The 14,965-nt window shown below is 42.3% G+C and overlaps 1 protein-coding gene across 1 annotated transcript; it reads left to right on the top strand.

Moving 5' to 3' along the window:
* Positions 1-8,568: 8,568 nt before the first annotated feature.
* On the top strand, positions 8,569-14,578 carry TXNDC15 (thioredoxin domain containing 15). Its single transcript, XM_074960431.1, has 5 exons — positions 8,569-8,736; positions 9,312-9,787; positions 11,440-11,603; positions 12,282-12,412; positions 13,434-14,578. The coding sequence occupies exons 1-5, from the start codon at positions 8,658-8,660 to the stop codon at positions 13,628-13,630; spliced, it is 1,047 nt and encodes a 348-aa protein (XP_074816532.1). The 5' UTR covers positions 8,569-8,657; the 3' UTR covers positions 13,631-14,578.
* The last annotated feature ends 387 nt before the right edge of the window (positions 14,579-14,965 follow it).

The following is a 14,965-nucleotide window of genomic DNA, read 5'->3' as shown; positions in this document are numbered from 1 at the left end:
TTATCAGAAAATAGAGAAAAGGCAACTCTTTTATTATTGAATGGAAAATATAGCCAAGGTAGTTTTCATAACTTTGAAATTATCCTTATGTTGATGCTTAAATATGACAGTCATGAGGAGGGGTGTCATATAAGTACATAAATAGATTAAAAGCTTTGTTTATACTATTGTTTATAACAACACTATGCAAACTTCCGTTGTACTTCCTTTTTGATTTTCCCTTTCTTCACTGCATGTGAATGACAATTTGTTATTTTAGAGTTGCTCATGAGTTGTGCTGCATGTACCAGTTTATTTTTGTGTGGTATTCATTAGATTTAAAACTCTCACAAAAAAACAAAACCATAGCACTGAAATATTTTCCTGTTTTAAACAAACAATACATTATGTGGTCTTTACAGATACAAAGGAAGGGGAAGGAATAGTAAGTGGTGGGTATACCAACGTTCGTAGTCTGTGTATTGCACTGAAAAAACCATTTGAAAGTCAAATGTAAAGAAGACTATTAAATATTTGTAGGCAGGTGAAATCTGTCATTCTCATGAATGGTTATAAAGTTAGAGAAGCAAAGCCATCTTCTTTGAGTGTAAGATGGAGTATTCCAACCTTCTGTCCCAGTCATTAAATATGGCAGTTTTTGTAGGAGTGGTGTGTTCATTCCTGTGTCTTGGCTATATTCCAGTGTGGGTAATTACATTGTTAGGGAAACCCTTTAGAAAAATACCAAAAACCTGTGTTGCTCCTATGGTGTCAGTAATTATGGAGTAAGAAGGACTATACTTATCCAAGCAGCTGCACTTTGGGGACAGAGTGGGTGTAGACAGTCTAAATACTTTACTCTATCATAAGTACTCTAAGAACACTAAATGTGGATAGGGATGGATCATTTTAGAAACTATAGCTTGTGACTATGCAAAGGAGTATAGTGGCTCTTACTCAGAAAAGCTATCCAATGCCAGTTTTGATTGACTTAAACTGGTCTGGTTGTTCTAAGTGACCTGGCTTTCAAGGTGATTGGATATATTTAGAACAGAGTGAGTCAGACTCCAGGCAGTCTACCACATCTTATTGTATAGATCAGTTCTCAGATGCAATTCTTAGGGGAAAATGAGTAACTCTGTTAATTTTCCATAAGACCTTAAGTATACAATACAAAGTCATTCATAAATTATATCACACAACAATACTGACTTTTTAGCTGTGCTGGGAGCTACTTTACCACTCACATGGCTATTGTGTTCTCTCTGCCACATAATGAATTGAACAATAAGAATTGCAAAGCAATCTGCTCCCTCAATATGCAGGCAGTGTATAATGCCAGGTGCAGAGTCGCTGACGACAGAACCGCATTATGATTTATTCATGCTGAGAGACTCCAGGATTGTCAGTTTTTTGACACTGCTCAAAGCAATGTTTGGATGGCTGTTAAACAAGTAGGGCATCTTGGGAGAGTTTTCTAAGTGGTGACTGTCCTTTTGTTTTAAGAAAGACATTATTTACTTGGTGAGATACCAAGCTTTTCTGTGAGGCAGGGCTGTTTTTTATGCTTTTGTGCCGTATGAAGCCCAATGGAGCCCTGATGCCTGACCTGGGCCACTAGGTAGTACTGCAATACAAATAATTTCAAGTGAGTTTATGGAAATAATAAATGTTAAACATGGTGAGAGGGTGGCTAGGCAAAATTAAGAATGTTCCAAAAGCTAGCATTAAAGCTATATTGTGAGAAATAAAGGCTAGGCTTGGCTGGCTTGCTTCGTTGCTTTGCTTGTTGTTTTTACTAGGATCTCTGCCTATGGTTGAATATTGTTTTATATTTGAGAGACTGGCATAGTCTAAGCACATAGGACTGGCAGCCAGGAAGCTCCTAAATTCTAAATGTGGCTTTGGCCCGGATTCTCTCTCTGGCCTTGGAATAGGTCCGCCTCATTTATCCATCTATAAACGTGAAGTAAAATTACTTGCCTACCTTGCAGGGGTGCTGGAGGGACTAATTAATTATTTTAAAGCACTTTGATGATGAAAAGCCTTGTAGAACTGCTAAGTGTTATGTCAAAACAGTTATAAAGATTTGACTCGGAGCCTTATGATATATTATATTTACCTTGCATACCACGAAAGCCTGTTCTAATTATTGAATAAAACTTTCTGTAATAGTGAAAATGAGTTTTATTATTTAGTCCTTTGTGATGTGCATAGTAAACAATGTATAGGTTGGTGCTCTCTGTTTCAAGTATTTTCTATATTAATATTATGTTTAGATAATTACACACACAACTACATTAAAAGAACAGTTTTATAATTGTAAAATCAAGCACTCAAAAATTAGGAAGGTCAGATTTAAAGTTGCCTGTGTAATTAGACTGTCATAATGCATAAGCACAAGGGGGCTGAATTTAAAGTTGCACAAGCAATCTTAAGTGTGGCATTTCCTTACTTTTGAGTGCTTGACTTTAGAATCTTAATACAGTATTGTTCTTTTAATGTAGGTTTGTATGTGTGTAATTTTCTAAGTTTTTAAAAGAGCAAATAGAAAAAAATCAACAAATTCCATTATGTGGTATCATATTGACATGGGTCATTAGCAGAATTGGAACTAGAGTTGTCGAAAAAACAAAATTTTCTTCCCATAGAAATAGAGATTTCTAAATTTTGTTTCATTCTGATTCAGGACTAAAAATTGAAATCTGAAAGTAGATTTTTTTTTTTTTTGCCAAATTAAATATTCTGACATATTTAATTTTGACCTTATTGTTTTAACTATTACATTACAATAAATTAAGTTATAATAAATCCAATCCCAGTTCTTCCCCTACACCTCATTTCTTTATCAGATCTGTCTCCTTGCCCCCCTCTGCCCAACTTATTCTCTGTCCCAGTCTCCCCCATTCCCACTCCTCATCCAATCTCTCCTCCCTCCCTGCTCTCAGTTTCCATGTCCAGGCCCCCCAGATTTCCTCCCCAATCCCAGCCCCATTTCTCTCCTCCTTCCCCCCCCCCCCCGCACCAACCTGCAGTCCCAGTCTTTCTACCATTTTTTGTCCCAATCTAGTCTTCTCCCCACTCCTCCTCCCATGGCTCTTGTTCTCTCTGCATTCAAATCAGTCAGCTTCCTCTTTGCTGCTGCCCAGGCCCAGCAAAGATGGTGGTGGAGGGTGTCCTTGAGAGAACAGGAGAGAGTGTCTCCCTACTTAGGTGCTCAGACCTGGCATAACCCACAGCAGCCCAGAACTGCAATTGCAGGGAAAGTCTTACTCAGCCCCTACATAAGAATGGCCATACTGGGTCAGACCAAAGATCCATCTAGCCCAGTATCCTGTCTTCCAACAGTCGCCAATGCCAGGTGCTTCGGAGGGAATGAACAGAGCAGGTAATCATCAAGTGATCCATTCCCAGTTTCTAGAGATGCCCCGTATGGAATCTTTGGAGAATTTGGCTCTAAAATCAAAGTCTCTATAGAGCATATATAACGGGTGGGCAAACTATGGCCCGTAGGCTGGATCTGGCCCGCGAGCCGTTTTAAGTTGGCCCGCGAGCTCTCGCTGGGGAACGGGGTCTGGGACTTGCCCCGCTCTGGCGCTCCAGCTGGGGAGCAGGGTCGGGGGCTGTACCTCCCTGCTCTGTCTCCTGCGCACTCTAATGGCCCCCTCCGGCACTCCAGTGGGAGCTGCTGGGGCAATGCCTGCGGACGGGGCAGTGTGCAGAGCCCCCTGGCTGCGCCTCTGTGTAGGAGCTGGAGAGGGGACATGCACTGCTTCCGGAAGCCACTTGAGGTAAGAGCCACTGGGAGCCTGCACCCCTGAGCCCCTCCTGTGCCCCAACCCCCTGTCCCATCCCTGATCCCCCTCCTGCCCTCCAAACCCCTTGATTCCATCCCGGAGCACCCTCCTGCACCCCAAATCTCTTATCCCCAGCCCCACCCCAGAGCCCCCACCCCCATCTAGCACCTGCACCCCTTCCCGCACTCCTGCCCTAGCCCTGATCCCCCTCCCTCCCTTCGAACCTCTTGGGCCAGCCCAGAGCACCCTCCTACACCCCAAACTCCTCATCCTCAGCCCTGCCCCAGAGCCCCCTCCCGCACCCTAAACTCCTCATTTCTGGCCCCACCCTGGAGCCCTCACCCCCCCTGCACCTCAACCCCAATTTTGTGAGCATTCATGGCCCGCCATGCAATTTCTATTCCCAGATATGGCCCTCGGGCCAAAAAGTTTCCCCACCAATGGTATATAAACTGATTTGTTAAAGCTTGTAACTTGGATGGATTTCAGCAGATTTTCACAGGGAATGACAAAAGGCTTATCCTTGACACTAAGGCTACCCTGTTGATGAATTTCAAGTCCCTGCTCCAAAGCGTGGGGGTGCCAAAGCTTTTCAAAGACAAGGTTGCCAGAATTCTTTAATGTGAGCAAACCAATGTAATTTTTCCTAGCCTCATTCAGGGAAATGGCTGGACTAGTTTGGCTGAAATTTAATACTAGTAATCAGCTTGAGGCTGACACCCAGCATGCAAACTTTCAGCTCAAATGGTTTAAGCTTGGCAAAGTTATAAGCAATTGAAAACAGGGTCTTATAATTGGAATTGTTAGGCAACTTTAATAACAGCCTTGCCAAAAACATATGCATAGACTGGGGCAATATATTTATCCTGACTTGTGTAGGATATGTGCTGAGTACCAACTCCTTTCAGGGGACTATTTTGTTTGGTTCACAATACAGATTACTATCCCATTCTCTTGTGTAATGTGTGTGTAAATTCACATATACACACAGCTCCTGTCCCTTCTGTTGTGAAGGAAGAGAATTCCACTGGGATGAAATTCATACCATTTCAGCAACACATCTAAGTTGTTACTTTGAGGGGTTGCAATATAAATAACTGGGGACAGACATGTGATGCCAAGCAGAGCAGCGGTTATTTGAAGAAGCTGGTATCTGATGGGTGAGAGGTCAGGGCTGGAACCTACATTCAACCAGGTCTGGGAAAGAAATAGCTGTCAGGCCGGAAATCACACTTTCCTTATCCAAAATTCACCAAGGTGATGATAAGGAAGAAATATGGTTTCCTGGATAATCTACTCCAGGCTGGATTCTTTACATGCTTCTCTCTTTCAGGAAGGATTACAGGATGGGAAGTGGAAAAATTCTCAAACTCAGACTGCCTACGTGAAACAAAATTAGGTAAGAGATGGTTGGTAAAATGTCTGATAGCTATAGGAGTTGATAAAGACAAGGTCTCATTTCTATTTAATACATTTTTTGACATCTGCATTCATTTATATGCGCACACAATCTTTTGCCTGCTTTGATATGGTGGACATAGTTCATTCTTGTAATCTGTATTCCTTGTCCTTATTTGTGCCTGTATTCTTGTTAACATTAATAAACAAGTTTCTTTTTTTCCCACCTTGTGTATGCCGCTGATAATTTTAAGGAGCAATGGAAATAGGAGTGAAGGAAAGTGTCCAAATGCTACTCTGTCACTGAAGGACTCAGGTAGCAGCTAATCCTTAGATTTCATCTTTACACTCAACCCAAATGGGGGTGACTCTCTGGCAAGAATACCACCCCTTTTCCCCCTCTCCTCCACCCCCCCTAAAAAGGAAAATTACCGAATTTCTCTTTACTGCTGGTTTGATAGTCTGCTAAAAGAGGAGTGACATGCTCAATTTGCAGCATGTGCTTGTCTGTTCCTCCTTTATAGAATTTTAAAAAGCAGGCTGTAGCTGGTTGGCTCACTGTCCTTATAAACCTACCTTTGGCTGGCTTCGTGTGCTTGAATCATCCACCGTGTCTGATCAGGATGGCAAATAAATTTGTGCTAGTGCTCCACTGAAGCCAGCATTTCAGCTTTGGAAGGCCAAAGGCAACTAGGGCTTGAGTTCACATAGCTCAAGGGGGAGGCCTGATATCTACCATGCTGGGAAGTTTGTAAACAATATTCCCTGCTACTTTCACTCATCACCGCTGGAGTCTAGCACTGTGATATTGTGCTACAATGAAGCACACTTTTGAAATAAACTGCATGTTATGTGCTCATGTACTGTATAAGCTTCCATACAATCAAAACATCTTGTCATAGCCACAGGGCCACCTCTCTCTCATTGCAGAAATTTGGACCTGATCCAATTTAAGTCCACAGTAAAATGCTTGGAGATCTCTATGGCAGCATCAGCTGACACACTCTTGGCAAGTTTTTAAGCCTCCTCGTTAGCATAGCATTTGCTCTGAAACACACTAATAAACAACAGTTGAATTTTCCCTAATTATGTGTAAAAAGACTGCACAAATAAACTAATGGAACTTCCCTATTTGCATGCTAACATAGAAGTTAGAGGAGAACTTCTAGCATGGATCAAAAAGTATGCAACAGATAAGGTTTGAGTAAGAAATTGATGTAACAATTATTTTTTGTCCATGTTGCTATGAGGATTGAATGGTCTAGTGCAGTGTTTTTCAACCTTTTTGATATCCGGGACCAGCTTGCTGCCTTCATAAACTGTGTCAGGGAGATCTCATGGACCGGCTGTCGAGAAACAGTGTTCTAGTGCTCAGAACAGATGTAGGAACTGAATTTTAGTTCTTTTTTGCCACTGCTGTAGCCTTGGGCAAATTGTTTACTCTCTAGTAGCTTTCCTATCTATAAAATGGGGATGAGAAGATTATCTACTTTAGGGATTTAGTGAGGAATAGTTTAATGTTTGAAGAATAAAACTGTTATGGATGATAACTCATAATTCTGTTCAGAGTGGTAGCCATGTTAGTCTGTGTCAGCAAAAACAAGGAGTACTTGTGGCACCTTAGAGACTAACAAATTTATTTGGGCATAAGCTTTCGTGAGCTAAAACCCATTTCATCAGATGCATGGAGTGGAAAATACGGTATATATACACAGTACATGAAAAGATGGGAGTTGCCTTACCAAGTGGGGGGTCAGTGCTAATGAGACAATTCAGTTAAAGTGGAACTGGGCTATTCTCAACAGTAGAACTTTAATTGAATTTTCTCGTTAGCACTGACCCCCCACTTGGTAAGGCAACTCCCATCTTTTTATGTACTGTGTATATATACCTGCCTACTGTATTTTCCACTCCATGCATCTGATGAAGTGGGTTTTAGCCCACGAAAGCTTATGCCTAAATAAATGTGTTAGTCTCTAAGGTGGCACAAGTACTCCTCGTTGTCATAACTCTTGTGTTAATCAGGTTGTTTCATCTGTAAGACAGTACTGCCTCCTTTTGCTTCTGCTGTGAAGTCACAGTCCTGTATTTATATTACCAGCCTCTTGCAATGGAAATGCATTTTACAAAAAGTATGTATCTGTAGTCAATGTCTTTTTAAAAATGCAGATAGCTGTGCTTATATGCAAATAAAAGGAATTAGCCCCTCTTTAGACGACAATTACCAAAAAGCCAACACTGAATTATTTACTGAAGTTATGAAATAGACTAAACCATCCCTGAGAGGGATTTTGTCACTCTCCCCCCCCCCCCCCCACCACCCCTGCAAACCTAGGTTGGGTGAAAAAAGTTCACACTAAACACTAACTTTTGTTTTTTAAACTAACTGGTCACCTAATCTGGCTCATAAAATAAGAGAAGGATGCTTAAACTAATGCAAAATTAATGGACCTAAGTAGCAGACTTCCTCAGTGCTGTACCCTGACAATGCCTCTTGCTCTGGGTTTGAGCAAATCATCTAACCCAGTAGCTCTCAACCTTTCCAGACTACTGTACCCTTTTCAGGAGTCTGATCTGTCTTGTGTACCCCCCAAGTTTTACCTCACTTCAAAATTACTTGCTTACAAAAAATACACATGCAGCGCTCACTGTTACAGAAAAATTATTATTCTCATTTTTACCCTATAATTATAAAATAAACTGGAATATAAATATTGTACATTCATTTCAGTGTATAGTCTATAGAGCCCTATAAACGAGTCATTGTATGAAATTTTAGTTTGCACTGACTTTGCTAGTGCTTTTTATGTAGCCGGTTGTAAAACGAGGCCAAGGGCTCGGTGAGTTGATGTATCCCCTAGCCTAGAAGACCGCTACACGTCCCCCTGGTTGAGAACCACTGATCCAGCCGTTCTGCCTCCCTTTCTCCAGCTGCAATATTGGAATAACCCGCCCGCTTTACTGGTCTGGCGGTGAGGATGAGTCAAGCCACGTTTGCAAAGTGGGGGTGATGAAAAGCTGAACGGTCAACGCAACCACTACAGCCCAGCCTAGCGCCAGACCACGCCCCCCCCGGGCTCTGCTGGAGCGATCGGGCCGGGAGTGGCTGGCAATGGCGGGGACAGTCTGCCCCCTGCTGGCGGGGATCCTGCTGAGGTCAGAGGCGCTCGGGGGCTGCAGGCGGGGGGGCCTGTGCGGTGGGAGACGCTGGGGCCAGAGTACCTCGGGCGCGCTAGGGAGGGATGCGGCAGGGCCCGGGGAACGCACGCACAGCGGCCGTTGATGGGGCCTGACTGCCTCGGATCCTTTGCCCGCACCCAAGATGGCGGCCGAGGCCACGCCGCCCAGGCCCAAGATGGCGACTTCAGATCCGGGTCTACCGGCTTTTACCCTGGTAGCGGAAGCGATTGAGGAGCCCAGCGGAAGCGGCGGTTGTCAGTGGAGACACAGGCCGGCAGGGCTCGTTCTTTCTCCCGCCTGAGGATGCGGGCTCTCCCCTCTCCCGGGTGGAGACTCCGGCAGCTGCTCTGGGTGACCTGGCTGAGCGGGAGCCTCCTGGCAGGTGAGGGCACCGGCGAGAGGCCACCTAGCGGGCCGGCCTGAGGTAACCAGGGTGATCCGCCAGCCCGGCTCGCTCTTGCTCCCCTTCGCCACCGCCCGGGGTGCGTGTCCACCATTCCTGGGGCTGACCCAGGTTTTCGGGCCACGGTGCTGGTACCAGCTCTCTCCCGCCGCTCTGTGCCGGGGAGGAGGGTCGCACAGCGCTTCTGCCGGCCCCAGGCTGGCTCCCTTCTTGCCTGCTCCTGTACGCTGCACCGTGGCCCCCTGGGGTAAAGGGGCAGGAGGAGGGGACGGGACACGTTCGTCTTCCAGTTGCCCTCTGCTTGGATGTAGGAGCTCGTCTGTGTGGGGCTCTTCCCTGATGTCAGGCAGGGCTCCCTAAGTGTCAAAAGCGATAGACCTCTAAGAGCAGGACGTATTGGCCGTGGTGGTTATCGCTCTGTTCTCCTCCCCCTGACCCTCACTTCCATGAAAACTGCTGATCCCTTCTAAAAAAAAAAAACAAAACAAAAACATAGCCTGAAAGAAACCAAAGCTACAGCTGAACGCAAGTGCTAAATATTATTACTTTTATAGGAGCAGTAGCAGAGGAAAATGCTGACCCACTGTCTGAAACTGCCCTACCTCTTAGCACAGAAGGTGGTTCTGCCATTACTGGAGAGCCCCAGGAGCCAGTGCAGTACAAGACGGCAGAAATTGCTGATGCCATGCTGGGTAGTGGGATTCCTGCTGATCAGTCTGTGGTGCTGTCAGTTATTCCAGGAGAAGCAAAGGACAGACGCATGTCTGAATTTGGTATTGGCACCTGCGATGTAGCGGTAGAAGATGCTGAATGTAGTGTGGGGACTAGCCTTGCTTCTCACTTATCACAGCCTGGTTCACATGTTCAAGAACAAACAGGGGACTCTAACGTAGTGCTAGAGGCTGTGCCTACTTCACCAGCTGAGGAATCTAATAACACGGACAACGTAAAAACTCCCAAAGTGAACTGTGAGGAAAGAAATATTACCGGGATCAGAAACTTCACGCTACAAATCCTGAATGTTTCGCAAGTAAGCAGGAAATCATTCTGTTTGCTACGTTCTATGTTTATCTTGATAGCTGGGTAGGTGTTACACAAATAGAGTTTTTACCCAAATGCTACGTATATAATCCTTCCTGTACTTGCCCTTGTGAGTTTTGTGGCACAAAAAGGATAACTTAAAACAAATGGTCCTCTCAAGGATTGAACTCACAACCCTGGGTTTAACAGGCCAGTGCTCAAACCACTGTTCAGTGTGCTGGTCGGGGGGAGCTAGCATATAGGGCAGTGCACTTTCCATATTGTTTTGAAATACAGAAATAGCAGGATATTCAATTCCACTATGTACCATACCTATGTTCCCCAAGTCTAAAGGGCTACCTGTACCCATCGTGACTTGTGCCAGCTTCCCTGCAGCACTTTTTTCTTTAGACCAATTTCCTTCCCTTAGGAATGCTTTGTAGCACTTGTTTCCACTAAATTCTAATTTAGGTGGCTTTACTTAAAAACAGGTTTCTTAAAGAGAGGTTAGAAAATAAAACAAAAACAGATTTCACATAAATACTACTATGAATTACAGCTGGTAGGAAAATGAAAACTTTTCACAAATTTTGGTTGAAATTTCATTTTTGACATTTCTGACCAGCTCTACTAAGTATGGAAAATAACGGAGACACCTTTAAAAGTCCTTCAACTGACCCATAGTGTAAAAAGAAACTTGTCTTGTTAGAATCTCATCAAGGCATTCTTGTTCCCAGGAGGCTACAGCAAGTCTCTTTCCCCTTTGTTAGCTCCCAGCTTTGTCTTAAAGACTGGCTTAAGTATTTGAGATATTACATCACTCCAGACCAAACTATAGGGTAGCAGAACCAGTCTGAGTCTGGTTCATACAACAGAAGTTTCTCTCTGTTCCCCCAAATGCTGGGGAGATAAAGGGAATCAGAAGGGAGAATGGGCCTGGGCACAGTTTATTTGAATAAGTTTAGTTTACCAGGTCCTTGCTTGTTTCCTTCCTACCCTTCCACAAGCCATTCTTGCCTGTGATTCCCCAGCCTCATCAGCTCTCTGTCCTGTGATCAAATAACTTCCTTTCATACCTTTATTCATCTCCCACTTTCTCTTCTGGCCCTTCACTTGTCTTGTTTCAGGAACAGCTCCACTACCTTTTTATCCCACAAATTAGCTTCTTGGCCTTGTTAAGGCTTGGAATTCCCATATTAGAGAAGAAATGAAGTGGTGGATCTCCTAACTTTCCCTTCAGAGCTGTCAGTCCCACTTCCTGACAAACAGGATTCAGCTCGTACATCACACATCTGCAGCCAGGGAGTAGGGCCTCTTAGGTAAGAGAGGAAAGAAAGTAAAAAGGACATTTTTTCATAGTAATTATGTACTATACTACCAAAGTATTATTTGTCTACCAAGGAGATTTTTACATTTGAAAAATGTAGTTAGGATTAAAATCAGTCTGACTACATTTTGTTTGTTGAATGTTCATGTATTGTTGAAATACTGCTAAAAACAGACTTCTGGCTGAAATACCAACTCAGATTTGCTTATGATGGGTACTACAGTGTTTTCCTGAAATTAATCTGTTGCCAGAGTATTATGCAATGATATGTAATAGAACCCTTTAAAATATTTAATTGGCTTCTCCTTTTTAAATCAGCATGTTTTCTTTCACAGGACCTGATGGAGTTTTTAAACCCAAACAGCAGTGATTGTACATTAGTCTTGTTTTATACACCCTGGTGTCGCTTCTCTGCCAATCTGGCCCCTCATTTTAATTCTTTGCCCCGAGCGTTTCCAACTCTAAACTTCCTGGCATTGGATGCATCTCAGCATAGCAGGTAACTTGCAATAAATACACTTCACCTTATAAAGCTTCACATGCTACAGTGTTAGCACTTTGTTTTTGATTCTGACAAACCTTATGCTTTTAAAATGTATTGATGAAGTAATACATACTCCCTGAGTAAATTAGAGTTCTCTGCCCCTCTGAGTCTGCCTTTACTTCTTTTAGCTTTTCTTCAGTCAATTTTCTCCCTCACTCATCTTTTAACAATGAAGTTAATATTTTCTTAAATGTTCAAATGAACATCATCTTTCTCTTCAAGATGAGGGATTAATAGCACTGGCTAAAATTTGACCTAGTGTAGATTGATGCCGGGCTCTGCTAATTCACCTACATTTTGACATGCAAATTCACTTCTGGGTTTCTTTTGAGCAGAGACTGTAAAATATGCTACATCCTTTTCTCTGACCACCTCACAGTGCATCCTCAAAGGACAAGAATAAGACCTTTGTGCCCTAAAACAGGATTGAAACATGGGCCTCCAGAATGAAAGTTAACGCACTAACCTGCTGCAGAATTTTGTATTGCCTAAATTCACTAGTGAAACATTCCCTAATGCCATAAGAAAATAGTTGTGCCCTTGTTCTTGTTATTGAGTTAAATGTTAACTTAGTAAAGCAGACTTTTCCTTCTTCTATTGCGACCTCATTTCTTACCTACTTATTTCCTTCAGTTTATCAACCAGATTTGGAACTGTGGCTGTTCCTAATATCCTTCTTTTCCAAGGAGCCAAACCCATGGCCAGATTTAACCATACAGACCGAACCCTGGAAATGCTGAAAGCATTCATTTTTAATCAGACAGGTATGTAGGCTAAACTTGATGCAGAGCTATGAAGGTCAGGTATAGCCTCAAATTGACTTCTCCCCTTTTTTTTAAGAGGCTATATTAGGGCCCCCTAGAGCCTTCCTGCTGCCAGGAACAGAGCCTTAGGAAGTTACTATTCAGTCACCATTGCACTGAGTGGAATTTCAACACAAGGTAGAAGCAAACAGCCCAGCTATCTAGAGCTGGTTTGGTGGGGGGAGACTTGGAGGTCAGGCAGAGAGTATAAGTAGGAAGATCCAGCACTTCCCCACTCCTGAAGTCCTGGATTAATTTGGAATAGTGCTGGACAGTTATTAGCACTACCCTTATCCCCACATTCCAGGATGGGAAGGGATCAGACTCCTATGTCCCATTGCTGTAGGGCAGGCAACAGGTAGGGGACATGGCAGCCTCAGCTCTTATGTTGGTGGGGAGATAGGAGCACAGAGAGCCCTGAATAGTTTTCCTGTTGCTGGGAATCAGCTGTCCAGGCTCTGAACTCCATGGGCTGAGTTTACCCAACTCCCTTCTCTCATCCCACAGTATAATTAGCCTTCTGAGAGTAGAAGAAAGAACATGCACTAGTATTGTGACAGATTAATGAAAGGGACTGCTAAATCGTTATTAACGCAGAATTATCTTTACTGTTGTTGTAGATTCCCTGACTGGTACTTTTACCAAAGATTACATTGGGAATGGGGAGAATAAAACTCTCCTAATGACACAGTACTAAGGAAATATGTATTAGGATACTTTGACAGTTTGAAAATGGAAAACTGACCTTTAGCATAGGTCACTGAAAACAGATCTGTGCTGCTCTAATGTCTAAAACTCATGAGCAGATGCCCCGAGATATATAGTAAAATCCATGGGACTATATGAACCAGAGTTATATTAAGTCCTGTAGCACAAGCTGCTTAATTTGGAGATGAGAATACAGTTCCTACAATGAACTAATCACCATAGATTTAAAAAATGGCTATTGCTAGCAGCTTTTATCCCTGGTTTCTTCTTTCAGGAATAGAAGCTAAGAATGATGTGGTGGTGACTGAGGAAGACCAAGCAGGCCCTCTACCTAGTGTCCTGACAAAAGGAATAGATTGGTTACTTTTATTCTCTTTATTGTTTCTGGTTAGTTTTATTATGTATGCTACCATTCGGACTGAGAGCATTCGCTGGCTAATACCGGGACAAGAGCAGGAGCATCAGGAATAAGTCGAGATAATGACATGAGAACATACTTCATACCTACAGATAAAGCAGGAATTTATATGAACTGAAATTGCATAAACTTGTACAGTGAATTAGATGGCTGTAATTTATAATCTTATTAGTTAAAAATCTGTTTTGTTCATTAACTACTGTATGTGTAAAGTCAAACTGCTGGTAATTAAGTAAACCAATACAGAAAGGTTCAGCAGAAGAGTTTTTATTTATTTAGGAAGTAGTAACAGGTTTACAAATCCTTGCTATGTAAATATCAGAAAACAGTAATTATTATGAAGATTGTTTTTTAATAAACTGGTGTGAATCACTTTTTTAGGAATAATGTTAATTTGTTGCAAAATTTTACTTTGAACTTGTAGTAATCAGTAGAATCATACAGTGGGACCCTGAAATATTGCAGATGATCTTTAGAGGGAAAGTAAGAGTTCTACAGCCAGCAGTACTGCTTTGGCAGCAGTGATATACAACCACTTTCATTATTTTGGAATTGAGAGATCTCAGCCCTTTTAATGTGTTTTTCCTTTTCAAGACTTATGGCTGTGCAAATTAAAACTACACATACATGGATAGATGCTGTGTGTTGTAGAAAACTACAGAAATGACTAGTAATAGGTGTAGACCTGCATGGAAGATGTCCATGTTTTGGCTTCTCCCTTCCTGCAGTAATAAATAATAAGGTTAAAGGATATATGTCCTTAAGTAAAGGCATCCAGCATTTTAAACAAAGGTCACTAAACCAATTCAAGTTGGTATTTTTCACTAAGACAAGACACAGTAACACAAAGGGAAAAGATTACTGTAGAGCCTCAGCGTTACGAACACCAGAGTTATGAACTGACCAGTCAACCACACGCTTCAGTTGGAATCAGAAGTACGCAATCAGGCAGCCCAGACCAAAAAAAAAAAGGGCAAAATAAAAAGGCAAATACTGTACAGTCCTGTGTTAAATGTAAATGACTAAAAAAAAAAAAAAAGGAAAAGTTAAAAAAAATTAGACAAGGTAAGGAAACTGTTTCTGTGCTTTTCATTTAAATTAAAATAGTTAAAAGCAGCATTTTTCTTCTGTAAAGTTTCAAAGCTGTATTATGTCAACGTTCATTTGTAAAATTTTGAAAGAACAACCATAATGTTTTGTTCAGAGTTATGAACAACTTCCTTTCCTGAGGTGTTTATAACTCTGAGGTGCTGCTGTATTTTTAATAGGGTTTTTAAATTGTTTAGTAATATATTTCACTAATATATTAAGAGTAGTTATTTCTCCCATCTGATATTTTAATGGTTCCTACTAGAGGAAAGACCACTTCCAAAGGAGTTTAGTACTGA

This window comes from Natator depressus, chromosome 8 (assembly GCF_965152275.1).
Source record: "Natator depressus isolate rNatDep1 chromosome 8, rNatDep2.hap1, whole genome shotgun sequence".
NCBI classification, from domain to species: domain Eukaryota; kingdom Metazoa; phylum Chordata; order Testudines; family Cheloniidae; genus Natator; species Natator depressus.
Note: the sequence above shows the minus strand (reverse complement) of the source record. Positions and strands in the feature narration are given on the sequence as shown.